Source organism: Rosa rugosa, chromosome 7 (genome assembly GCF_958449725.1).
Source record: "Rosa rugosa chromosome 7, drRosRugo1.1, whole genome shotgun sequence".
NCBI classification, from domain to species: domain Eukaryota; kingdom Viridiplantae; phylum Streptophyta; class Magnoliopsida; order Rosales; family Rosaceae; genus Rosa; species Rosa rugosa.
The window spans coordinates 34,518,328-34,545,780 of NC_084826.1; the positions used below are offsets into that span (position 1 = coordinate 34,518,328).

A 27,453-nucleotide genomic window follows, 5' to 3' on the forward strand; every position below is an offset into this window, starting at 1 on the left:
TACTTCGCGTTATTAATAACGTCATTGCTCCGCGTTATGGAATAACGCCATTGCTCCGTGTTATTTAATAACGTCATTGCTCCGCGTTATTTAATAAAGTCATTACTCCGCGTTATGGAATAACGCCATTACTCCGCGTTATTTAATAACGCCATCGCTCCGCGTTATGAAATAACACCATCGCTCCGCGTTATGGCGTTATTTTGACTGCGCCTCCTTAACGCCATCTTCATTGTGGCGTTAATAACGGTGATTGCCACCGCATCTACGATTGTCATTGTCCGCGTACTTATGGCGAAGTTTCACAGTCATGATGGTGAGTCAAAATTATTGACTACCCCCACAATACCCCCAAATTTTCTCTTTGGACACTTGTCCTAAGAGGAAATTTCTAAAATCTGGCCTCGACCCTGACCCGAGCCCAACTCTGAGGTTCCCTCTGTCAACGCCGTATGATCTCTTTCTCCTACTAGCCTCGATGCGGTTATCACCTTGAACCTCGACGAGGTGACGCTTATTGCTTTTTGAATGTACGTATCCTCTAGAGTTCACCTCCTCAGCGATAGCTTTTTCCCTCGTCGAGAGCCTTTTTCCTTGTAAAGAGATTTTTTTTCATCGAGAGCATTGTTCTTCTCTAAGAGCTTTCCTTACCGAGAGCCTTTTCGTCGTCGAGAGCTTTTTTCGTTTACGGTGTTTTTTCTTTTATTGCGAGCTTTCCTCGTCAAGAGATCTTCCTCGTTTATGGTGTTTTTCCTTCGACGAAGGCCCTCCTCGTCGAAGACATCTTTTCTTCACTAAAGGCTTATCGAGGGCTTGCTTTTCCTTCATCGATAGTCCTTGTACTCCTCATATTGCCCCCATTTTTTTCTTTGCGTATATGATGAACTCATGGATTGCCCTCAAGGCGAAGAAGTAGTTTTTGTATGGGACACAAAGTTGCCCCCATTTTCCTTCAAGTCCAATAAACAATATATTATTTATTTTGGCCACCGCCCTCATACATTCCTTTTGGACCACAGGCCTCACACATACATTTTGGCCACCGCCCTCATACATTCCTTTTGGCCATCGGCCTCACACATACACTTTGGCCATCGGCCTCGTGTATTATTTCGGCCACCGGCCTTGCGCTTACATTCCAGCCACCGGCCTCATGTTTATTATGAAATGAGATTCAGTTATAACTATAGCGGGCAAGGTTTACCATTAAATCACATGAGTTAAGTAAATAATATTTTATTTATTCTGGCCACTGGCCACAAATACATTTCAAATACAAAAGGAAGTGAAAATCAAACAAATAATTATTAAAAGAAAGACCATCAGTCTATGTTACCTGGTTTTTGCCCCCTCGACCCGGATTTCACCCTCGACCCTTATAATAATATCATCCATGTCTCTTGGCGGGTCGAGTAATAGATTTTCATATAGGGGTGTACCTGGGAAGAGTCCTTCTCGAAAGGCGATTGCCGCGCATTGAAGGTCACAATTGATGTGCATCATCTCTGCCTTGAATCTCTTGAAGAAATACTCGATTTTCTCTCCTACTTTTTGCTTGGTGTTGAATAAGGTCGCCATGTCCTTTTTTTGCTTGCCACTGCAGAAATATTGAGAGATGAAGGTTTGGCTCAATGTTTCGAAATCTGGGATTGATTGGGTCTTGAGGTCTTGGACCCATGTCGACACAGTCCCTATGAGGCTTAAAGGAAAAAGTTTGCACATCAGTTTCTCGTCGGTTGTCTCGATGGACATCTGCTGTTTGTACCCCTTGATGTGGTCTACCGGGTCGGTAGTCCCGTCATACTTTTGGAAAACGGGGGTGGTGAACCTGCGAGGTTTCGCCGCATTGAGGATGTCAGTGGTGAATGAAGACTCACCGACGTCTCTTGCGATTTCGGCCGCGAGTTCTCGAGGGCCGGCACGCTTGCATGCATCAATCATTTTTTCCATCTTTTCGCGCCACGATTCGTCACGTGTTCTCTTGGATTGGCCTAGTCGGGCTCCGCCGTTTTGTCCCCCGTTTAATGTGTCTCTCGTCCCCTCGACAAGGGGCGCTCTAGAGACTCCCTCGGTGATTGTGGGAGTGGTCAAATTCTGCTGGGCCCGCAATTAAAGCGATTAACTCCGTAGTTAGTATGGTGTTAAATTTCAGTCATTAATGCGGTGATTATTACAACAATAACTACGCACAATGATTATGATTATAAGTGCGCAATGAATGACTATCATAAATACGCAATGAATGACGGTCGTAAGTACGCAATGATTAACTGTTATTAGTGCAGCAATAATTGTCATCATAAAGTGTGTAAATAAATGCAGCCATAAAAGCCGGAATAATGACGGCTTGCTCCCTAAGTAAGTCATCGCCTATATAAAGGAGGCTCGACGTCCAGGTAATCCATCGAATTCCAATTCTCTCTACTCCATTACTAAGAAACGTACTGACTTAGGCATCGGAGAGTTTTCTGCAGGTACCCCCCTCCTCGAACTGATGGTCAAACTTTGAGTCAACGCTCCAAGGAAGCTTCTCGATTGTTCCCGGTCAGCTCCCGCTCCAGTCCGCATTCATTGGTGAGTCAAAATCCTCTACGACATTTTTTTTGCACCAACAAGTGGCGCCGTCTGTGGGAAGCACTTTTCCCTAAAAAGTGATGGCGGGAGCTGCACCATTAGAAATCTCATTTCTGTCACTAAGGACTGGGAATGATGGAATACAAGCCCCGAAGTGATAAAAGTCTGGGTAACGTAAACTAGCATTCTTTCCTTTAGTAATCATATTATGATTTTTTCCTTTTATATTTGAAATATATTTGTGGTTAGTGTTGTTGAAATGTATGTGTAAGGCTGGTGGCCAGAGTAAATACCCAAGGCCGGTGGCCAAGGAGAATAAAATGTTGTTGATCAGATTCAAAGGGAAATGGGGGAAATTCCATATCTCATGCTGAAAATGAATCTTCACCTTGAGGAAAGAATCGAGGCGGCTAGGGCCCGAGGAAAGAATCGAGGCCGCCAGGGCCCGAGGAAAGATTCAGGGCGGCCAAGGCCCGAGGAAAGATTCGGGGCGGCCAGGACGGCCAGGGCCCGAGGAAAGAATCGGGGCGGCCAAGGCCTGAGGAAAGAATCGGGGCGACCAGGGCTCGAGGAAAGAATCGGGATAGCCAGGGCTCGAGGAAATAATCGAGGCAAGATTCGAAACAGCCAGAGAATGGAAATTTCCTCTTAGGACGAGTGTCCAAAGAGAAAATTTGGGGGCATTGTGGGAGTGGTCAAATTCTGCTGGGCCCGCAATTAAAGCGATTAACTCCGTAGTTAGTATGGAGTTAAATTTCAGTCATGAATGCGGTGATTATTACGACAATAACTACGCATAATGATTATGATTATAAGTGCGCAATGAATGACTATCATAAATACGCAATGAATGACGGTCGTAAGTACACAATGATTAACTGTTATTAGTGCAGCAATAATTGTCATCATAAAGTGTGTAAATAAATGCAGCCATAAAAGCTGGAATAATGACGGTTTGCTCCCTAAGTAAGTCATCGCGTATATAAAGGAGGCTCGACGTCCAGGTAATCCATCGAATTCCAATTCCCTCTACTCCATTACTAAGAAACGTACTGACTTAAGCATCGGAGAGTTTTCTGCAGGTACCCCCCTCCTCGAACCGACGGTCAAACTTTGAGTCAACACTCCAAGGAAGCTTCTCGATTGTTTCCGGTCAGCTCCCGCTCCAGTCCGCATTCATTGGTGAGTCAAACTCCTCTACAGAATTTTTCTGCACCAACAACTTCCTCGATGTACTCGCTGAACCCAAGAACCTGATAACAAAATAGAATAATTGTCAAGTGCATACATTTCAAACATGCATAATACTATACAGAAACTTTTGCTAGCTTTTTGTAAGATGTCTATGTAGACACAAGAAATTTAATGAAAATAAAATTCATTAAATAAATCGGTCAATCTTTGAAATTCTGATCAAACAAGCTTAGTTGGCACATGGGTCCTACAAACGGTACACGTGGCTTGTACGTCACCAAAATTATGTGAGCTTCGAGGATGACACATGTCAAAACACGAGTGATCCATCGATTGAATGATGCGGAAGCATCAATTGTGGAAGCGTCAATTTATCGTTGATTGATTGTTGCTCGAGTTAAGCATTTAAAACGGATCAATCGTATTAAACTGATTGATCTCGATGAAAATCAAGCATCAAATACAAATATCGATCAAATTAAATTGTTTAATTCTGATTGAAATCAAGTGTTAAATTCAAATATCAATCAAATTAAATTGTTTCATTCTGATTGAAATCAAGTATTAAATCAAATCATATTTGATTGACATATTCCTTAAATAAAAGGTACTTAAATCAACGAATTAAAACTGATTGATTTAATTACATACTTACAGAATGTGATTAATGCTATGTCATCAATGCATTCCAAATTGAGGGAGACGTCGACATTGTAAATACCTATTCTCAAATCAAGAGAAGGGTGGACGAAGGACAGACGCAAGCAGACGGAAGAAACCTCTTCAAAGCTCAAAAGTCTCCCAAGCTCGTGAAGAACCATCAAGCTGCCAAATAGCCGGTCTCTTCACCTCATCGACTTCAGACAAACATGGAAATCACCTGCAAGCTCAGAAGTCGTCAAACTCGCGGAAAATCAACAAGCACCTATCAAACGTGCCGATTCATCAGCCATCAAAGGCATACTCGCACGTGACACCTCTCGTGGTTCAAATTTGATCAAGATCAAGCCTCTTCAGCCCTTGATCATCCATCATCTTCAAGTCGTCAACAAAGCAAAGCTTCTGCCAAGTTCTTCATCAAGCTCGTGGAGAATCAACAAGCACTAAGCACACGTGCTGATTCATCCACATTCAAAGCTAAAGAAACACTCACCACGTGACATCACTCGTGGTTCAAATTCGATCAAGAGCAAGCCTCTGCATTCCTTGATCAACCGCCTTCTACAAGTCGTCAACAAAGTAAATCCTCTACAAGTTCATCATCAAGCTCGTGGAGAATCAACAAGCACCAAACATACGTGCCGGTTCATCTCCTACCAAAGTCGAAGAACGCTCACCATGTGACACTACTCGTGGCCTAAATCTAATCAAGATCAAGCCTCTACAGCCCTTGGTCAATCGTCTTCCTCAAATCGTCAACATAACAAGAAGTTCACACTACAACCGTTAGATTATTAGGAGCATTTTAATGCGACGTTTTAACTGCTATTTCCCTACATTTCCTGCGTTATTTCCTTAATAAAACTCTGTTTAGGAAAGTTTCCATTCTTCGATTGGGAAAGTTCCTATTTATAGAAAGTTTCCATTTTGTAGTTTCTATTTTTCATTTTTAGAAAGTTTCCCATTTTAGTTTAGGAAAGTTTCCGTTTTTCATTTTAGGAAAGTTTCTATTTTTCATTAACAGTTTCTATTTTTAGGACCTCGGAGCTAAAAAGTGGAAATGAACTCACGAAAGGAAAAAGGAGCTTGCAAACGTTAAGGGGAGCAAAATGAGACACAAAGGGCCACATAATTAAGCAGAAATGAAGAAATAAGCTTTCCTGTTCCAACCAGGAAACCCTGCGAAAAGGAGGAGAGCTTACCAAGAAAGTTTCCAACGCAACCATGAAAAGGAAATGGAAAAATGAAGTGTCATAACGTTGGAGGGTGACAAGGCTTGAGGTTGACGCAACAAAGCCCAAGAACTCTATGAATTGACTTGGACTTTCGGCAAAATGGATCAAGGCCCATAAAAGCCCATGGAATTAGGGTTTGTGACGCAAAGAGTAAACCCTAGAGAGACCTTGCCGTGAAATATCAAGGAGAAGAGAGAAGTTGGCGTGTAAATCAAGAAGAAAATAAAAGATTACGCCAAGAGATTTTCTAGGGAGAGTTTTAAGGAAAGAAGAAGTGTGGACATCAAGAAACGGCTCAAAAGGCGTCTAGATTCATTCCTATATTCCCTAAAGGTATTTTGGCCGAAATAAAAGAGAAAAATCAGAATATATTCATGCAATTTCGGCAAGAATATATTAGGGAATCATATTGGAGTTTTGTGATTGGTTGGATGACACACTAGGGCCTACTTGGCAATTTTTCATTGGTGGAAGCTATGTGGAATTATTAAATTAATTCCATGGAAAACAAAAAGAATATCACGGCTTGGAGACCAAGTATTGCCTCTCCCTATATATCTCTCCCCAAGACGTCAAAGGAGTTCCCCGAATTCAGAAATTACTTTATACGCGAAAGCTCTCTCCATTCTCTAGTTCATCTTCTGCGATTTCAAGCAAGGGAGGAAGAAGCAAGAAGAAGCCGTGAGCACCTCTCCCATTCCACCTTGAAGCCGTGAAGTTTGAAGCTTGCTTTCGAGTTTCATTAGTTCATCATTCGAGTTCTTCATCACCATCTCCATTCACGGTGTAATTCAACCTTCTTTCTTGTAATCACTTTTCATTCCCCTTGTTTGATTTCGTTAGAAGTTGTTCTAGTTAACATTTATGTTTGAACAAGGTCTTTGATTCTGAAATTTATTTAATTGAATGAGAATTTTGACTCTTATATTGTAATTCTTAGTTGCTTTTGTGAGAATCGTTTGATTAAATTTGCTTGATTGATATCTTTTGTATTTTAATCTTATGTGGTTCGAAACACTTAGGGTTTTTATATGAATGATGCTAGGTTTAAGAACATGAATCAACTTTTTGTTTTGTGTAAACTTGAATCAAAAGTAGTAAAGGTTTTGGACAAAAACCGAATTTAATTGAAGAGGATTGCAATTAGGTGGACTTTTTCATACTAAGTTGCACACTTGAGTTGATAGCCTTTCCATGTGTCTTATATATATGCTTCTAACATGTTATGATTGTCTAGCTTTCTAGGGCTTGAATGCATGTTTGATAGGATTAGTCTTTGTGCTTTCACTTAGATTAATTAGCATTGAAAAGTAAAATATGGGAAATCGTTTGCTTTCTAACGTTTCACATGATCAACTCCTTTCTCATGACTTAGATGAACAATATTAGGGTTGAATCGAATTTGATTGTAATTTCGGTTTTGATCTTTGTTTCTCTCATTCCATCCTTGTATTTATGTTTTTGTGTTTTAATTGTTTTCTTTACTTAGTTAATTTTCGAAGACCTAAATCCAAAAACCCCCCTTTTTCGTAAATATGTTTATACTTTGTTTTATTTTTGTAAATAATATACTTTGTATTTTTATTGACAGGTGTACCCTCAATCCCCGGATTAGATCGATCCCTATTTACTATGTACTAACGATGACATTTTCAGGGTTAAATTATGCGCTTGCTTTTAGCGTATCATAGATTCAAGATCAAGTGCTCGCCACCTTTGGATCAAATCAACGTCGGAGATCGAATCAGAGGAGATTCTTGTGAAAGAACATCTACAAAGATTGGAACCCTCAAATTCATTAATAAAAATATATTATTTTGTACACGTGTTCTTCTTTCATTCATTGCAGGAAATTCGTGTTTACAGTCTATGAGAAGCGAATAGTTGTACTCAATCTACTAATAAACCATAATATGGAAGCTGATGTGCACTATGGACTAGAACCATGTAGAACAACACACCCAAGACAGTACAACACAAAGAACAAGAGCCAATATCGAGACATTGAAATATATGGTCAGAGTTGGTCAATAACCTGTAAAGCCTTGATCGAGCACATGCTCAGGAGCTATTGTTCTTTTCTCCTCTCTGCTATAAACTTCACTAGATTGATGGGATGCGATTTATAAACTCTATGAAGGCACAAAATAAGTACTATATGAGTTTAGACAAATATAAAACATTTGTCACAGGTTATCATCTAGACAGTACAAAAGCAAAGTGTTATGGGATTCAGGAACAAATTAAAATAGTTGAGCTACATTGAATTGCAGACTAGATGAGGCATAGCACTACGTATGTAAATGGTACAAATGACTTTCAAAATTGGTTAATCAGTACCTAAAGGTAATTAATAATCACTCCAAAGTGTACGAGTGACATACTTGTATTAGAAACAAAATCCCTCAAAATCCTAAACATAACCTTTGCCTTAGTTTTGCTTCAAACTTATTCAATTTGAACTACTAAGAAACCATCAGTCTATTGAATTCCATTGTAATGGACTCAACTAATGAACCCCCAATTATTCAACTGACCCTATTAATAATGGCTGAAGATCTACCGATAAGGCTTTTAACTACTCACAGACCAAGATACAAATATCAGTCACATAACCAATTACAAAAGTTAATCAACTCTAAGTCAACATCATAAAAATAACAATATACCAATGAGTATATCTAGCAAAGTGTGTCTGTGAATGCATATGTCAAAAGAATAACATAAACTAAACTACTCATTCATTTATTCTCAACTACACTTCTATGTAGGTATTAGTACTGATGCTTGTAACAAGTGCACACACTGCTTTTGTGTTCAAGCGAAGTTCAGTACCAATCTTCACCTTCATGCAGAGAGAGAGAGACCATCTCTCTCTAAACCTTATGAACAAATATTGCAAGAGGCAGCTTAAAACCTTAAATCAACAAATATATTTTCAGCATGAGAAATCAATTCATTTTAAAATTAAAAGTAAACAAGACCCCACCTCAGTGAATTCAATCCTCCTGTTATTTGGAGATATAAAATATGAGGAACGAACATAAGAGAACAATCAGAAGATCAGTAACCTTTAGCAACTAGATCCAACATGTATATCAAAAGTTCAAAACAAGAACAATGAAAAATATCTTACTTTTGCTTTTTTATCCACTCCTTCCCTCCAGCGGCATGTCTCTTGTGCATGGAATTCATTGGGAATAGATTTTACAACTGATCGTCCTTAGTTTCTTTTCTGAAGAGTAGTCAAAGCAGCAACCCAAAATTGATCGACCTCAGTTTCCTTTCTAAAGAGTCGTTTTTTTTCCAGTCCTTTTTCCTCAAATTTTTTATCTCTTACCAACCCAGAGCAATCACTTACATGGCTAGGGGAATATGCTTTCCATGGACTATTCTCCTCAGAACCCATGATCCTCGTGACCTGCGACGCATATCAGTGATTAAGTAACAAAATATAACAAGAGAATCGCTCACAATACATATGCCTCTCATTCATAATCAAATGTAGAATGAAGTGTTATCTTTTTGTGTGTAAAAAAGCACAAGAAATGAAGAACAACGAAGGAAGAGAGATGAGATTTGATGATTGAACAAGAACTCTTATTCAATCCAATGCTAATATAAGCTCACTACTATTCAGGGGCGGAACCAGGATTCTAGGATTTGGGGGGGGGGGGGGGGGAGAGAGGGTCAAAATTAGATTTTTTTTGTTTGACAATAAACTTATTTTTTCTTTTAAGAGAGAATACAAAATGTGGTATATGAAAAACAAAAAATCAATTCTATTATGCTTATTAAGAAATACAAATAGGAAAAACAAAAGGAAATAAACATTTCAAATTTGATATAATTAACATAATGTAGCACAAAAAGAAAGATCTGATAGATATTCTTTATTAGATTTGGAAACAAATTAATGTGTTTTTGTCAATCTATAGGGGGTCCATTAATGAATTTGAGGATTTCTTAAGGTAAACAATGAAGCTTAGTTAGATTGTTTAGGAAACCAAGGGGGGTCTGGACCCTCCCAGGCATGACTATAAGTCTGCCCCTGCTACTATTGATTCATACAAGTAAATAATAAGAAAAGCGCAGTACCTCTTCAAAATGTTCAACCTCAACAACAACAACAGGTAGTGGAGGCCCTATGAACATTCCAGCATTAGAGATACCTTAAAAATCATACCAAATTTCAAGATTAATATCACAGAAAATCAGAAGTTGAACAAAAACTGAAATAATTTGAGCAAGAAACTGAATAAGAAATAAACTAACACCTGCAAAACCTCAAAATTTCAAAATCAAATTTACTATAATTGAATAAGAAATTTAATTAATCAACGAAACTCAATCTATGAAACAATCTAACAAGTAAGAAATTAAGTACCTGTTTGGCAATGAACTCAGGATAGTTGTCCTGAAAAGCATCGATCTCGAACTCCTTGCGCCACCACACTCAGTTCTTGATCATGGCGAAGGCGTCCTTCAACGTATAAACCCTAAACCCGAGAATTAGGATTCCAAAATGTAGACCTCCTAGCCTCAAACTCCACCAGAGCAGCTGCTGGGACTTCACCTTGTATGAGACGGCTTCCGATCCTTGCATCTCAAGATAGCTTTTCCATTCTCGATCTTGGATTAGGTGCAAGGTTTGGCTCGGTCGCGGCGTTTGTGAATCGAGAGCTATCCTTGCATCTCGAGATAGCTTTTCCATTCTCGATCATGGATTAGGTGCAAGGTCTGGCTCGGTCGCGATGTTTGTGAATCGAGAGCTATATTAAGAGGGGGGAGGGAGGGGGAGAGGGAGGGGGAGGGGGAGAGGGAGGGAGAGAGAGAGAGAGAGAGAGAGAGAGAGAGAGAGAGAGAGAGAGAGAGAGAGAGAGAGAGAGAGAGAGAGAGAGAGAGAGTTGGGGAGAAGTGAAGCTGGGCCTTCGAGAGGAGAGAGGTTGAATCTAAACCCTTCTTTTTCCTTTCCCAAGATAAAACTAGGGGTTTTGTGAAAAGGGGGAAGTCTAAGTTTTGGCTAAAAAATGGGCGGGCAAAGTCGATGGAGGGAGTCAACAAATTGAGTTTTGGCTCAATGTGAAACTAAGACAATATAAATATATAGCCATGTTTGAAAAAGGGTTGCACAACAAATTAAAGTATCAGTAAATAACTGTTGTCAGAAGTCGTTGTCTGAAGGTGAGTTGCACAACAGAATGAAGTAGCAATAAATAACTGTTGTTTGAATAAAATCAGTCAGACAACATCAAAACTCAACCATTGTCTAAATAGTAATTACACAACAATAAAGTATCAATAGATAATTGTTGTCTGAAGCCATTGTCTGAAAGAGAGTTATACAACATAATAAAGCAGCAAAAAATAACTGCTATCTGAATTAATTCAGTCATACAACATCAAAATACCACAATTATCTGAATAGTAATTGCATGATTCCACAACAGTCAATGTAATAACTGTTGTCTGAAATAACTCACTTAGACAACATCAAAATATAACCATTGTCTGAATAATAATTGCACAATAGCAATGTAATAATTGTTGACTGAATCAAAAATTTGGACAATAGAATAATTCTGCAGTTAAAAATTTTGCTGTTGTTGGAAGTGTGTTGTCTGATTCGTTTTTTGACATAGTGCTACCTTGGAGATGCCATCAAAATTGACAATAAGTCATCTGTGCAAGATTGGGCCAAGGCTATGATTTTCTTGCGTCATCATCTTAACAAGAGCCTAAACGATGAGTACCTTACAATGAAAAACCTGCTTGAGCTTTGGCAAGCATTAGCAGATCGATTTGCTCATCAGAAAACCATTGTTCTACCCAGAGAATGATATGAATGGATGCGTTTGCGCCTTCAGAACTTTAACTCTATCACTGATTTTCAATTATGCTATGCATCGGATTATCTCCCAACTAAAATCATGTGAAGACAGTGAAGATAACAAGCTCAACGTTTCTAATTTTTTGTGGACAATAGAAAACATGTTGATGACATGGTCAGCGGCAATGTCCTTGACACCGATTAATTTTAAGCATATGTTTAGGCGCTTTTTTTTTGTCTCTATTTATTTTATTTAATCACTTTAAGCCTATGTTTAGACATCAACTAAACGTAATTACGTTTCATTAACTTTATCTATTTAATCACATTTATTACGTTTCAATTACCTTTATTACAATTCTTACATTATGTCACAATTATTCAAACCATATAACTCTCATAATTCTAAATTATTCATAACTTCCAACAATGTCATAGGCTTTTGAGAGATCAATCTTCCAAGCAAAGAGACCTTGATTACCACAAGATTTCCTAAACTTAAAAAGTAGCTCTTGAGCGATCATGGCCGAGCAACAATAATTTTAGAAATTATCTTGTAGATTGTGGTGCAAAGACTTATATGCCTACAATTTGCCATATTCTGAGGTCCCTCAATTTTAGGGATCAAGGAGATCACAGTGTTATTGATAGGGCTGGGACAAGTCGGGTCTCCGACCACCATCTACCGGAACCGGCACCAAACCGATGTACTAAACTTCAATTCGGTTTGAAGAATATCAATCTCTAGAACCGAGCAAAACCCGAACCGATAAAAATCGGTTCCAATTCCTCAATTCTTCGGTTCTGTTATCTGTCTGAATCAGTGAATCCAAATCTTGCTCGATCTCAAATCAGTAGCTATGAAGAAGGAGAGAAGACTGTAGACCAATAGCTAGGAAGAATAAGAAAACATGGGTTCAAATCCCTTCAATAATAGCTTCAAATTTTTTCAACATGCAAAGTTAGTGAAGAATTGAAGATTCAATATCTGGAAAATGATGGAAGAATTGAGATTGGATTGCAAGGAAAACGAGTTGAGACAAAACAAGGATGAAGAAAAAGTCGAGCTCCTCAAAGTCCTTACTCTGAGAGACGAAGAGGAGCAGCAGGTTGAGATTGCAAACATCGTCGAAGACAAAATCACAGCTGCCATTCTTGATGGTTGTTATTGCAGAGAAACAGAGAAGAAAATTCAAAGCTGAGAAATGGAAAGCTGGAATGGAATTATAGTGAATGGAAATACCTGGGCGGCTGGGCCTTTCAATGTGTGTGATGAAATGATCTATGCACAAACCAATATACTAATCAATATACTAATGATATATGGAAGTGGGAGGATGAGTGGGAGGATATATAAGTTTAAAATGTTTAATTAAAGAAGGAAGTGGGTTTGTGCAGCATAGAAAAAGAAAGTGATGGGGATGGGGTACGTAGGTAGGTTAAAGAAATCATGGCACATGGGCATCAGAGGATAACAATGTAGGGAAATAATGACACCGAACAAATAGAAAAACACCTCGGTTCGGGTAAAGACAAAAGGCAAATATGGGAACCAAAACCGAACCAATTACTATCAAAAGGGAACCGAACGGAAAAAAAAACAACTAAATTAAGAGAAAAAGCCGATCCGAACTGACCCATTCGGATCGGTTTGGACCGGTTCCTCGGTTTTTCGGGTCTAAAGTCTCAGCCCTAGTTATTAAGACCAGGAGGAATAATGCAAGACTGGAAAGCACCTTGAACAATTTGGAAGATTTCATTAGCATAAATTTTCCAGTGATATTGAAAGAAAATAGCAGGGAAACCAATCGAGAAAAAGGATTACTTAACATCCAATGAAGTGATGGGACTACACAAGTTGTCCAAGCTATTCTGATCAATGCTAGGGAAAAGCCAAGGAATACTAATTCTAATATCATCAGAAGGATGATAGGAGAAGATATCAATGAAGAAATCAACAGCAATTTGCTTCATGATTGTAGAGTCAGTGAACTAATTGCCATGAGAATCATATAAACCTTCAATTTTATTTCTTCTTCTTCTAACCAAAGTGGTTAAGTGGAAAAATTTAGTGTTTCTGTCTCCTCCTTGTAAGAATTTATCTCTAGATTTTTGCCTCCAAAACATGTCCTCCTGATCATAGATAGTTTCATTTTCATGAATTAATTCAACCTCTAGGTTAATTAAAAAAGGATTCTCATACTTGTTGCTTGCTCTTTGAATGCCACCGATTCTAGCAAAGATATGTTTCTTCTTATGGAAAACATGTTTAAAAACATCTCTATTCCACTTAAACAAGGCAGTAGACAACAACTTGACTTTAATAGAAAAATCACCATCCATAGGAACCCAAGTATTAGAAACAAAATCAGCAAAGGACTCATGAGAAAGCCACATTGCTTGAAACTTGAAAGGAGTAGTATTTTTGTTAATAGCAATATTTGAAAACAGTTGGATGAGAATAGGGCAGTGATAAGATCAAGTCTTAGGTATGTGTCTGATAAAAGCCTCAGTATAGATAGACCTCCAAGAGCAGCAACATAAACCTCTATTAAGTCTCTCCTTGACTCTATTATTAGTCCAAGTATAGTAGGAGCCCTTAAAGCCCATATCAATCATTCCATTTCAATTAATTCAATATCTAAAACAACCAAATCTTCTAGTTAGAGGGCCACAGCTTTTATCAGCACTAGAAACCAGTTTATTGATATATTCTATGAGCATCCAAGGAAGATTGACAGAGGTAATAAGATTATCAAAATAAGCCCAAAGAGAAGCTCTAATAGTATGAGTTGGGCTAGCATACACCACAGTGATCATCCAAAAAGGTTTACCAATTAAGAAGAGAAACTTTAACAGAGATAGACTGGGAATTCTTATCAATAAATTCAATCTGAATCTTGTTTTTGTCCCAAAGAAGCCAGATATCTCTAGAAAAACCAACAACCTCCAAAATTCTTGAATCAAGGAACACCATACACTTTAAAGCATAACTAACTTTCTTGAATTGATCTCTTGGCTCACAGATAGCCAAGACATCAATTGAGTGTAATTTAACTAAATCTGCAATTATAGAGTTAAAATCTCACTTCCAACAACTCTAGCATTTCAAAATAGAGATCTAAACATTGAGTACGTATGGAAGAAGAGGCTGAAAGCCTAGATCAAGCATCAACCATACCTTTCCCATCATGGGAAGGCAAGTTATCATAATTGGTCAATAAGCTATATATTTTCAGCAAAAGTCATTTCAGAAACTTATCATTATCATGTTTCATGGGAGATTTAGGCACACATACCTCAGAAGTCTCCTCAGAAGGGAAATGACCAAAAATTGCAGAAATTCCATTACCAAACACATTACCATCCATATTTTCAAAAGACAGCTTTTTAAAGACATGAGGCTGGTGTTTAGTACTTGGAGTGGTTATGCCTCTAGATTTTGTTTGATAATGTATAGTTGATTTTGATCCACTATTATTGCCAACATTGTTGGAAATATCTTTCATTGAGACTCTTGAAACAGAGAATATAGGTCTTGAAGTAGGGGCATCCTTAATTGACCATTTGTGAGGTAGGCTCAGAGACAGTTCCACTTGTAGAAGCTTTGTCTTCAGGCAAATTGCTGGATTTGGCAGCAAGTTTAGTAAAATTTTTCTTCTTATCTTGGAAGCTTGTCCACAGTTTCACAATAGAAGGAATATGAGTTTTATCAGTTGACAAGACCCACCCGGATTTCACCCTGAAACCCACCCGTATTTCACCCTGAAATCCGGAGTGGCCCTGCGGGGTCCATCTTAGAAGAAATCATACCAAAAATTTAGCGAAACTTCCCTATAATGGACTACCCAAAATCCTGTAGGAAAACAAAACACTTCTAAACAATCCATCCTTGTTCTTCTGGAGCCACCCTGCTCCCTATATCACAACATCCTCCCATTTCACAAAACAATCCTGAACTTAAGAATATTAATCTCATGGGTTATCAGAGCAACCTAATGCACAAGGTACACGAGAATGGAGTAAAGAGATAAAGGACCAATACGTTCTATAATCCTGAAGCTATGACAGCTATGCCCCAACTCCATGTACGCCCGACCTCAAGCTAATCTGGCCTGCAACTGGGCATTTAAAACCGAAGAGCCCAGGGGAAAAACATTTAAAAACCATTAGAGTGAGTGGACAAAAAAAAAAGGTAATTTACGAAAATAACAACTGAATGCTTTCCCCATATTCTCATTCTTTAAAATCCAGCATGCAGTGCAATTTATAAAACATTCTGAATTCACTTCCTTTAAAATCAACCTTTCATAATGAAATGTCTCAAACCCACTTCCTTTCAATATCCACCTTTCCATGTAAAACCTTCGATGACTAGAGAGGGATGTTGACTATTCATCTCATGCCATCTGAAGGGGTCTGCCGACCAGATAACGCATCGGAGGGGACTGCCGACCGGAACCCAGGAGGCGGTGGTTAGAGGGGACTGCTGACTAACCACTGGTAGTTAGAGGGGACTGCCGACTAACTACCTCATGTCATCTAGAGGGGGCTGCCGACCAGATGACACACCTGAGGGGACTGCCGACCGGAATATTCTGGAGGGGACTGCCGACCAGAATATGGTCTGGAGGGGACTACCGACTAGATAATGTGTCCTGTCAAACATCAATCTCTTTGAAATTCATCCCTTTTTAAAACCTTTTTCCCTTTGAAATATGTCCTGTCAAACATCAATCTCATCCTTGAGAAAATCGTAGATACTTAATCAATCAATCACTTCCCGAAAATCATTTCTCAATTCAGTAACTCATAAATACTAGCTCGAATTCTACTAAAAGCCCTCGGAAAAGAAATTACAATACTAATCTCGTAAACCATAAATAAGTCTCAATAAGTCAAGCTCGTGAAATTGTAAACTCAAAATAAACTCCTTGCCGATAACTCATAAATAACTCAATAATTTAATCCCTCGAAAGCATGATTCACTAATTCTCGATAAATCATATAAAGCATTATAAAAATCAATAAGATAAGTAAATACCCAAGAACATATACTGCATGCAATTCAACTTAAAAGCAAAGGTCCACTCACAGTACAATTTAGGCGACCCCGCAAACAGTTCCCTTCGTCGAACAGTAGCTCGTTCACCCTGTACACAATTATATTCCGTGAATAACTATTCAACAATGAATTACAATTCCCAAAATCAAATCCTCATAATCTCCTCTCCACTGCTTCTCGGATTCAACCCAAATTTTACCACTAATACCAATTCGTTAATTTAAAGATTCCAAGTGATAGGAGCATTTTTATGCACCGTTTTAATAATTATTTCCTCATATTTTGCTTAGTTATTTCCTTTACTTAATCATTTTTAATTTAGTTTCTATTTTCTAGGTACATCGAATAAATGGAGAAGAAATGAGCTTAAAGGCACAAGGGATGCAGAAATGAGTTGAAATGAAGAAATGGAGTTTTCCTGGTCCGACTAGGAATCCTAGTCAACGCAGGAATCCTGATGAGGCTAGGAAACCTGAAGGCATTAGGAGACCACATGGCTTGAAGATGACGTGGGAGATATTATGGGAGATTAAATCTGATTTTTGCATGGGAAATGATGGAGATAATGTGAAGATTAAGGAGAAAATCTTGGGAGAGTTTCATGGGATTGTGCAACAAGAAAAGGCTTAAAACAAGTCCAGATTCGCTCCTTAATTCCCTCAGGATATGTTGGTTGAAATTAGAGAATAAAATCTACAGTTTTAATGTGAAAATCAAGAGAAAATCAAGGGGAGGATGTTAAGGATAAAGCCATGGAGAGAGTTAAGGGAGAAAAGGTCAAAAACAAGTCCAGATTCATTCCTATTTTCACTCAAGAGCAATTTGGCCGAAAATTAAGAGAAAAATCAGAAAATAATCATGCAATTAATTGAAAAATAATCTCCCTAAATCAAGGTGTTAAATTGGAGGTTTTTGATTGGTTGAGTGACATGGCAGAGCTAACGTGGCATTAATTCATTGGTTGGAGCTGTATGGTGCAACCAGAAAATTCCTTAGAAATTAAATTCATGAAGCCTTGCCTTCCCCTATATATACCTTCCTCTCTAGATGTTTTACACACCACCACAACACAACACACCTCTCCCCCTCACAAAAATAAACATCAGAAGAATTCTCTTCATTCTCTAGTCTTCAGAAGCTCTGCGTCTCAAGCAAGGAGGAGAAGAAGTCATGCAATACATCAAGATCCTAGCCACCATCCATCCTTGTGTCGTCCCTAGAAGATTGCTTGCTTTCAAAGATCTTCAAGTTCTTCGTCTCAAGGCTTGTCATCCATCTTTCACGGTGTATTTCATACTTTCTTTTATTTTCCTTTGTTTGATTCGTAGAGTTATGAATTCTAGTTAACATGACATTAAGGGCAAAGTTTAAAGCCCGTTTATATGTTTTGAAATAAATTTGTGATTTCTTTATGTTGATTTATATGTTGCTTATGTGAGATTGCTTGATTGATTTTGGATTATAGAAAACTTTTGCATGTTTATGTTCTTTGGTGGCCAACTTAGGATATATGCATGTAATTGGAGCTAGATTTAAGTAGTAAAGACTTTGGACAAAAGTCGAAATCAATTAAGGAGGATTGCAAATAGATGAGCTTTGTCATACTAGGTTGTGCACTTTGGTTGACATCCTTTCTTTGTTCTTCATGCATTGAATGTGTTCTTGATTAGCTAGCTTTCTAGACTATGATTGCATGTTCAATAGGTTTAATTTAGGTGCTTTCACTTAGATTAAATATCGAAGGAAAGTAAAAAATGGGAAATCGTTTGCTTATTAACGTTTCACATGGTCAACTTATTTCTCATGACATAGAAAATCAACTATAGGAATTGTAATTGGATTTCATTCATATGGATATGGTTTTGATCTTTATTCCTTACGTTCCACCCTTGTATATATGTTTTTACATTTTCTTTATTTTATTTATTAATTTTATATTCCTAAGACCCCCTTATTTGTGTTTACTTGTATATACTTTTATTCTTTGTTTTATTTTTGTAAATAATACTTTTTACTTTTACTAATTAATTAATTGTTTTTGCAATTACAAGTGTACCCTCAATCCCCGGTTAGAACGATCTCTATTTACCATATACTAACGATGACATTTTACAGGGTTAAATTGCGCGCTGCTTTTAGCGTTATCAATTTTTGGCGCCGTTGCCGGGGATTGAAAAATCACTTATTTTTGTTTATAATTGTTGTATATAAACTGTTTGAAACTTAGTTTAAATTAACTAGGATGTTTTTTTTATATTGTTGAACACGAGTTTTAATTGTAAGTTGTAAATTAATTGAATGGAATATGTGAAGTCTCTTTTGTTAATATTGGCCTAAACCCCTTATTGGTACCTAGTTCAGGTCCCTTAAGGTTGAGGGTGGCCTTTATTAACACTTGTTGAACTGTCTTCACACTTATAACCTTTTTCATCTTAGTAAGTATAGCCTATGTGGAATGATGTCTAGGAAGGGGACAACGTTTATGACGGGTTTTTGAATCCAGAAGTGCTTGCAAATGGGCATCATCTACGTCTCAAGGCGCTTCCAATGGACCAAGGTTTATCGCCGGAGGTGGCCGGAATTGGGAGATACCGGCGTTGACTCAAAACTGCTACAGTAAGATTCTTGGGCTTGGTTCTTTGTTTTCCGGCTAAGACTCGGCGAGCTACCACCGCAGGAAAGTCCAGGAAGAGGAGAGGAAGAGAATGATGGTCGCGGCTAGCTCCCAGGTGGCCGGACTTGAGAGGACGCCGAAGTTGCAGAGGACAGAGAGAGAGAGAGCTTGGGGAAGGAGAGAGAAAAGAGACGCGGGGAGGAGGAGAGACAAAGTGGGAGAGTTACCAAGTTACCACAGTAGAAAATTCAAATATATATATCAAATTACCATGAACAGTAACTTCCGTTTTTCACTTATAACTTTCGCATACGAACTCCAATTTTTACGTATCACTTGGCCACGAACTCGGTTTAATGTCCTCTAAGACTTTGATAAATAAAATTTCCTCAAATTTTGACTCGAATGAAAAGTCAACTTTTGAGGGCCCCTAAAAGATTGAAACAAAGTGAAAAGTGAAAGTAATTGTCGTTTACCGTCCAAATGACTAGTAAACCGGTAAATTGAGATACGGGACGTGACAATCTCCCCTCTTTATAAAAATTTCGTCCTCGAAATTTCATACTGTTGAGGTAGAGATGAGTGCACACACCAATCAGTAGTAAACACTCACGAAAAAGAAAAGCACAACAAATACAACAGTGGGGATGGTAAGGCACAGAAAAGATGTGCCAGTCTGCTCAAATCATGTAGAAATTTGCTTCAAAACTGATCCAAGAGTTGGCCGATTGAACAAGGAGACCAACCCTTAAAAGGAACAATCTTCATTCGATGCTGTCTGAGTCTCGATACTTGTCGTCTCTTCCTTGGGTTAAGTTTTCTTTTACAACCTCAAGTCACTACTTAAACAAACCATAGAGTTTCCGAAAATCCCAACTACTCAAGCAATTTACAACATGTTTATAGCTCAGATGACACAAGGTATTGACATCACAAGCCATTCGGTCGGAACAAAAGTATTCATAACCTTTTCATAAAAGTCGCATAGTGAAGATCCAACCCATTCACCAACAACATTGTGATAACCACAAGATGATCACAGTTAACCAGCAAATTCAAACAATTAACTTCCTTAGCGACCACAAAACAACACTTCTTTCTTGTTTGTTTGTGTATAGATTTTTTTTGAAAGACTGTCGTTCATGTAAAGGTCTCACAGTTGTCAAGCATATCAAAAGGTAGCCTCGAACAAACCTATGAGTTCTTAATCATGTAGGTAATTGAGCCACTACACTTCCTTTTACGCTATTTTGATAACTGACTAGAACATTAGTCATGCCTTGAAATGACACTCCAAGTCAACAAGGAAAACTCATTGGATAGTTACCCTGCTGGCCACACTTATAGTATATCAAACTTGGTACTCCAACTCGATTAATGCCGAATCGGCATGGTTGGGCAGGCTAGGGTTAGGCGGCTACCTGGGCGGTCTAGGTGGGCGATTAGGGGCCGTGGCGATTAGGCGGTTGGCGCTAGGCGGATCGTACAAAGGCATAGTGGAGCAGGGATTGGACTCAACCTCTTCTTCTTCGAATTGTTGGCCGAAGAGGTTTGCATCATCTTGTGCCTCTTTTCTTCCCCCATCTCGGAGCTTTCAAATTGGCTGCGGATCTGGGAAGGCTCTTCAACCTGGTGATTTTGTTCGTCCTGCCTGCGTTTAACTCAAATTTTACTCCTTGAAAATACTATCCAACCCTCCTGACACAATGATCCAAACCTCTTCTGGGCAACTCAAATATGTCATCGCTGATCCGACCCAAGCTCCCTATTCCACTGATGACTCCACTTTTGCCATGCAATCTTTAGATCCACTAAATCCTAGAATGGGCATTAAAAAAGAAGAAGCCCAAAATCCTTATTGAAATCCTAGAACAATGCTCAAACGAATACCCTTAAAGATACAAAATTGATACAAGATTGCAACATCTGAAATATACCCATTGATCAGTGGAGCCTAAAGAACAAAATTTGAGGGTGATATCAAGAATGTGAAGAAGTGGTTAATTCGGCGGAGACTTAATTTTCATAAAAAATGGGAAAGATTTATGGGTGGGAAAAAACATGAATGGAAGCTGGATGGATGATTGAATGATTTAAAGGAGAAGATGGATATGAGAGAAAGAGAAGAAATGGATATGAGAGAAAGTGGATGATTGTTGGTGCTAAATGGTGAGGGAAGAAGCAGATAGAAAGTGGATGATCATTGATCAGAAAGGAAAAGCCAAATATATTATTGGGTGATTATTAAATTTAATTTTTGAGATTTTTCACTCACTTATATTACTTTTTACGACTAGCGCTTAGCTATGTTTAGAACCTTGATATTTATTAGAAATAAAATTAACTAAATATTGACTCAACATGCCCAAAGAAGCAGTCTAACAGCACGTAGCCTACGCCACCTAGAAGACTAAACGAGGACCTAGACAAGCCAACCAATCTCTGCCTCCACACGGCCTTAAGACTCCATCAATGAAGCTTGTTGCCGCTGCCGCCAAGAACCAACAAGTTTGCGTCATGTCACTGTCGGCAGTGGCGTAGCCAGAAACTTTATTAAGAGGGGGTCAAACTTATATAGCTACAAATCTACAAATTGGATGACTTATACAGTGGCCTCGGTGCTGAAGCCGGCACTAGGTAAATAAAATAATCAAATTTCTATGTGCATTTCTACTTGTTAAGCTGAGAGTGAGTATGGTTTGAGTTTGAGCCTTACAAACTATTTAGACACACGTGTCGAAACTGGTTTGGACCCGCAACTAAAGTAAATGGGCCAGGCCAGCGACGTCATTTTTCCACCGAACGAGAAAAAGGAACCGGCGGCCAGCGAGAAGCTGTCTTCAAATTTGGTTCCTCTTACTCCTCATCGTCGTTACCTCACCCAGACCGCCGCCAGACGGACACACACTCCCATAAAAAGGCTCGGTATTTATTAGCCAGGGCATAAGCGTTATTCAAATTCCAACTCGCACTCTCTTCTTCAGGAAAGTCGAAGCTCAACTATCAGCATACATGGCTGAGTCAGACAGAATTGTGGTACAAAGCGTCCTCCTTGATGGCAACCAGCTGATTGCCAAGTCCCTGGCCCGTTTCGGCGTAGACCGCATGTTCGGCGTGGTGGGCATCCCCGTCACCTCCCTAGCAAACCGCGCAGTCTCGCTTGGTGTCCGATTTCTCGCCTTCCATAACGAGCAGTCCGCCGGCTATGCAGCCTCCGCCTACGGTTACCTAACGGGCCGCCCCGGCGTCCTCCTCACCGTTTCAGGCCCTGGCTGCGTCCACGGGCTGGCGGGCCTCTCCAACGCCATGGCCAATGGGTGGCCCATGGTCATGATCTCCGGCTCCTGCGATCAGAAAGATTTCGGCCGCGGCGATTTCCAGGAGCTCGATCAGATCGCAGCCGTGAAGCCCTTTTCCAAGTTCGCTGTTAAAGCCAAGGATATTAACGAGATACCCGAATGCGTGTTGCAGGCTCTTGCTCATGCCGGTTCGGGCCGACCCGGCGGTTGTTATTTGGATTTCCCGTCGGATGTTCTACACCAGACTATTTCCGATTCGGAGGCTGAGGGCCTACTGGCCGGTGCTGCCGAGAGATTCCGAAAATTATCGGAAGAGGTGGTTTTCAATGTGCAGAATTCGCAGATTGAGGAAGCGGCCTCACTGCTTCGACACGCGGAGAGGCCTCTGATTGTGTTTGGTAAAGGAGCGGCGTTTGCTCGAGCTGAGAGTGCTCTGACGAAGCTAGTTGAGACCACCGGAATCCCATTCCTGCCTACTCCTATGGGAAAGGGATTGTTGCCTGATACCCACGACCTGGCGGCAACCGCGGCGAGGTCACTGGCCATCGGCAAATGTGACGTTGCGCTTGTGGTTGGCGCAAGGCTTAACTGGCTCTTGCACTTTGGTGAGCCACCCAAGTGGTCCAAGGACGTCAAGTTCATTTTGGTTGATGTTTGGCAGGAAGAGATTGAGCTGAGAAAACCTCATCTGGGTTTGGTTGGTGATGCCAAATTGGTTTTGGAAAAATTGAATAAGCAGATTAAAGATGACCCCTTTTGTTTGGGGAGGTCTCATCCATGGGTCGAAGCAATTTCCTGCAAGGCCAAGGAGAATGTTTTGAAAATGGAGGCCCAATTGGCTAAACAAGTTGTGCCCTTTAATTTTTTGACACCAATGAAAATTATTAGAGATGCAATTTTGGGACTGGGTAGCCCTGCTCCTATACTGGTTTCTGAGGGGGCAAACACCATGGATGTTGGCCGAGCTGTATTGGTTCAGACTGAACCGAGGACCAGATTGGATGCAGGGACTTGGGGGACAATGGGGGTGGGTCTTGGTTACTGCATTGCAGCTGCTGTGGCTTCTCCTGACCGGCTTGTGGTTGCGGTGGAAGGAGATTCTGGATTTGGGTTCAGTGCAATGGAAGTTGAGGTATGTTCCGCTGCATGTTTACTCTTATATAATATATGTTTTGTTCATCATGATAACGTGTGGTTATGTACATAGCATTCATTGATTTAAGCAAGCATAGTGTGTTTGTTCTGCATCAATAGTTTCAGTTACAAAGTATAAGCGGTGATGTGTAGATAACTTGATTGTTTTTGCTTTTGTTTTTGTTTATTTTTAATTAAAGAAATTTAAGGAAAAATTGTGGAAAAGAGAGATGATAGAGGTGAGGAAAAAGTAGAGAATATATATAGAATTTGAAACGCTAAAGACCAAAATTAAAATATCTTGGGATATGATTTCCCAGATGGACTTGGTTCAGAACGAAACGTATGATCATTGGAATATAGTTTCACGAAACAAAGAACTCATATATTTCAACACCTTGAGAATATATTAGAGATACAACTAGGTTGCAAGTTGCATATTATGATTTACCAATTAAAAGTCCCCTCTGGCCTTATTAAGAGGAAGAAATAAAGATCACTTGTGTACATGGTAAGAGAAGATCACTTGTTTATCTGATAAGAGAAGATCACTTGCAGATCATTTAATTAAAATTAGAGAACCTTTGTTTTGACATTCTCAACCTGTAGAACTAAAGTCCAACTGTGAAAAGAGAGAAAGGAATTCTGGTGTGGAACAGAGGCAGGCAAGCAAAAACTTTAAGAGTAGCTAGAGAGGGATAGAGGTTGTAAAGGTAAATCGTTGTTTTGTGTTGAAGAGGATTGGAGAAGTGTCAAATTGGTTTAATTATTTTGTATTGTTCTGTCTTCTCCTCTTCTGTTTTTAATTTTATTTTCTTATTTTAAAAACATATGCAGTCAGAAGATAGGGTTTATTTATGGTCAGTTAAAGTAAGGGAGGCGGTCTGAAGTGGTGGACGGGTAAAATGAGTGAGGAGGTTCTAGGAAATGGGATGTGTAAGTGAGGGTGGGGCTTAAGAAAATGGCTGGGCTATACTTGTAAATGTGGAAGGAGTGAGATACAGGGTTTTTTAGTCGTAAGAAGGGCCTTCATTCCAAAAGTCTGCGCTAGTGTCTTTATGAAAGAGTGCTCTTACTTCCTCTTTATTAGAAAGTTTAAAACCTTGTTTCTGTAATTCTTTTTCCTCAAATGCGAGCTTCCAAATAGCGAATCTGATCTTTGAGTTGATAGTCATCTCAGATAAGCATTTGAGAGGGAGGGAGGGAGGGAGAGGGGTGGATTCCTTTATATTAAGTTTCCAATTTGTTTCCCTTTCTTTTGACGATCTTTAATCTGTAAGCTTTCTTCTTAGTTTTACAGCATGACGCTCAGGAGTCATTGCTGTCTTTGTTTTCATTTCTATGGGACAGAAATGGTGGTCATCTTCTTCAGCATAGTTTCTGTATATATTTTCTAGCAGAACAGCATATTAAAGTGCCTCAGTTCTGGGTAAAAAATTTCAAGCTTAGTCTGACAAAAAACATCTTTGAATGCTGTGTTTTCTTTCTGTCTAAATTCATGTGCTTTAGTTTTGGGTCCGATAAGTAACATCTTGCAATGTTGTTCTCTCTTTTTGTTTTTTCTTCTCTTCTGTATATGTATGTATAGAGGATCCACTTTTTTTTATCACATCTCGGCAGATCCACCGTTTAGTTTTTAAGTATCCATGAGTAGATCACTTATGCAAATTTTCAGCCCAATTGAAAATCATTAAGGTACTAAAATAGATCAAATTAATGGATGAACCAAATGTGTATAACTTGAATTGTTCATGTTCATAATGGTAATGGTTATGAATGCCTAAATGATTTCCGATTTGGCTGAAAATTTACAGAAGTGATATGCTCATGGAGTGCTATGATGTATTTGCCGAGTTACGATCACAAGTGGGTCCCACTAGGGATCCCTTAAAATTGCCAAAGAAAGGGATGCGTTACTAGAAGGGTCTTGTATATTGATATTGCTATCTATGATAGACTGATAGATAACTAGTATTTAGGGTAGACGGCAACATATTTGGTTTAAATCCTTGAAGAGGATTAGCTAATTGTGTTTACAATGACGGGGGAAGAGGAGCAGGAAAACAATAGTATTCCCACGCAACTTCTCACCAAACCCTGATAAGTTGATGAAATGATGAGAAACTTGAAAAGGAAACATTACCACCCTATTTTTATCCATTCAGGTTTCTGTTATTGGGCTCTACTATATGTAGCCTTTGTTAATTTCACCAAACCTTTATTGTGAAGCTCTATTTGTTTGACATGGTTATCAGTTTCAACTTCTTTCGCTTAAAGAAAGAACCTCCTTGACCTTTTCATTGGCCTCATTACGTCTTTGTTTGTTCATTGTCTCAATTAACACACACAGACAACCCCATACATATAATCATGTGTCTTTTATGTATCTGCTTGTCTGTAGCATTTGTTTTGACTCCCTAAAAGACATTATCTTAATGTGGTGTACACTTTTTCCTGACTTCTGCAGACATTGGTTCGGTACCAGTTGCCTGTTGTTGTGATTGTCTTCAACAATGGTGGCGTATACGGTGGTGACCGAAGAAGCCCAGATGAAATAAATGGGCCTTACAAAGATGACCCTGCTCCCACTTCTTTCGTCCCTAGTGCCGCTTATCACACACTGATTGAAGCTTTTGGAGGCAAAGGTTATCTTGCTGGGACACCTGAGGAACTCAAGTCTGCCCTTGCGGAATCCTTTGCAGCAAGAAAGCCAGCTGTTATAAATGTAATAATTGATCCTTATGCTGGTTCAGAAAGTGGGAGACTTCAACATAAAAACTGATGCAGGCGTCAGCTGCATCTTTGTGTGCTCATCTCTGCCGGTAAAGTTTCATCTGCAGTCTGTATCAATAATGCAAACTGGCTTAGTTCCTTCTTAATTAATCATGTAATCTGGTATGAGCTTAATTTGGAGTCATCGCTACAAGGAATTAAACTCATCACAGGGTTGGTTTGTTGTAGTGACAACACCTGAACTGGAACCCGAATTGAGCCTGCGGGCCCCACCTTAGATAAAGTTTTACCGAAAATTCGGCAAAACTTCTCCTAAAACGGACTACCCAAATTAACAAACCTGGACATGAACTTAACTAATATCACAACCATACATACATTCCAAATATTTACATTCCAGGTATATTTACATTACGGAAAGTAATTCAATTCAGCACAACCACCAACATCTAAATTCTATGTAGTTAAACATCCTCCCGAATAGATTTGGTTATCAGAGCAAGTCTATAAAAATTAAGCCGATATCTTACATAGGTAGGTTAAGTAATAACCTACAGTCAAAACGGAAGTGGTGGATCCTAGATCTCGATTCTTGAACGCACAACCTCGGCGAATTTGGAATCTGGGCAGTTAGAAACCGAAGGGCCCAGGGAAAAACATTGAAAATCATTAGAGTGAGTGGATGAAAATAAAGTAATTTACTAAGATAAACTGATTGAATGCTTTCCCAAAATCTTATTAAAATCCGGCATGCAGCACAATTTAGGAAAATACTCTAGATCCGTTTCTTTTAAAATCAACTTTCAGTGCATAACGTCCGATGACTAGAGGGTGCTGCCGTCATGCCATCTAGAGGGGATTGCCGACCAGAGGATGCATCGGAGGGGACTGCCGACCGGAATCTAGAAGGCAGTGGTTAGAGGGTACTGTCAACTAACCACAAATAGTTAGAGGGGTCTGTTGACTAACTATCTCATGCCATCTGAAGGGGACTGTCGACCAGATGACGCATCAGAGGGGACTGCCGACCGGTGTATAGTCTAGAGGGGACTGCCGACCAGGTAATGCATGCATGCGACCATGATAGCCTCCTTATCACGTCACGTTTCAAAAAT

General features: G+C 39.3%; 1 protein-coding gene across 1 annotated transcript; it reads left to right on the top strand.

The window, feature by feature from the left end:
- The first annotated feature begins 21,969 nt into the window (after positions 1–21,969).
- On the top strand, positions 21,970–26,544 carry LOC133720719 (2-hydroxyacyl-CoA lyase). The gene is made up of 2 exons (XM_062147165.1): positions 21,970–23,603; positions 26,073–26,544. The coding sequence occupies exons 1-2, from the start codon at positions 22,185–22,187 to the stop codon at positions 26,385–26,387; spliced, it is 1,734 nt and encodes a 577-aa protein (XP_062003149.1). The 5' UTR covers positions 21,970–22,184; the 3' UTR covers positions 26,388–26,544.
- Positions 26,545–27,453: the final 909 nt, after the last annotated feature.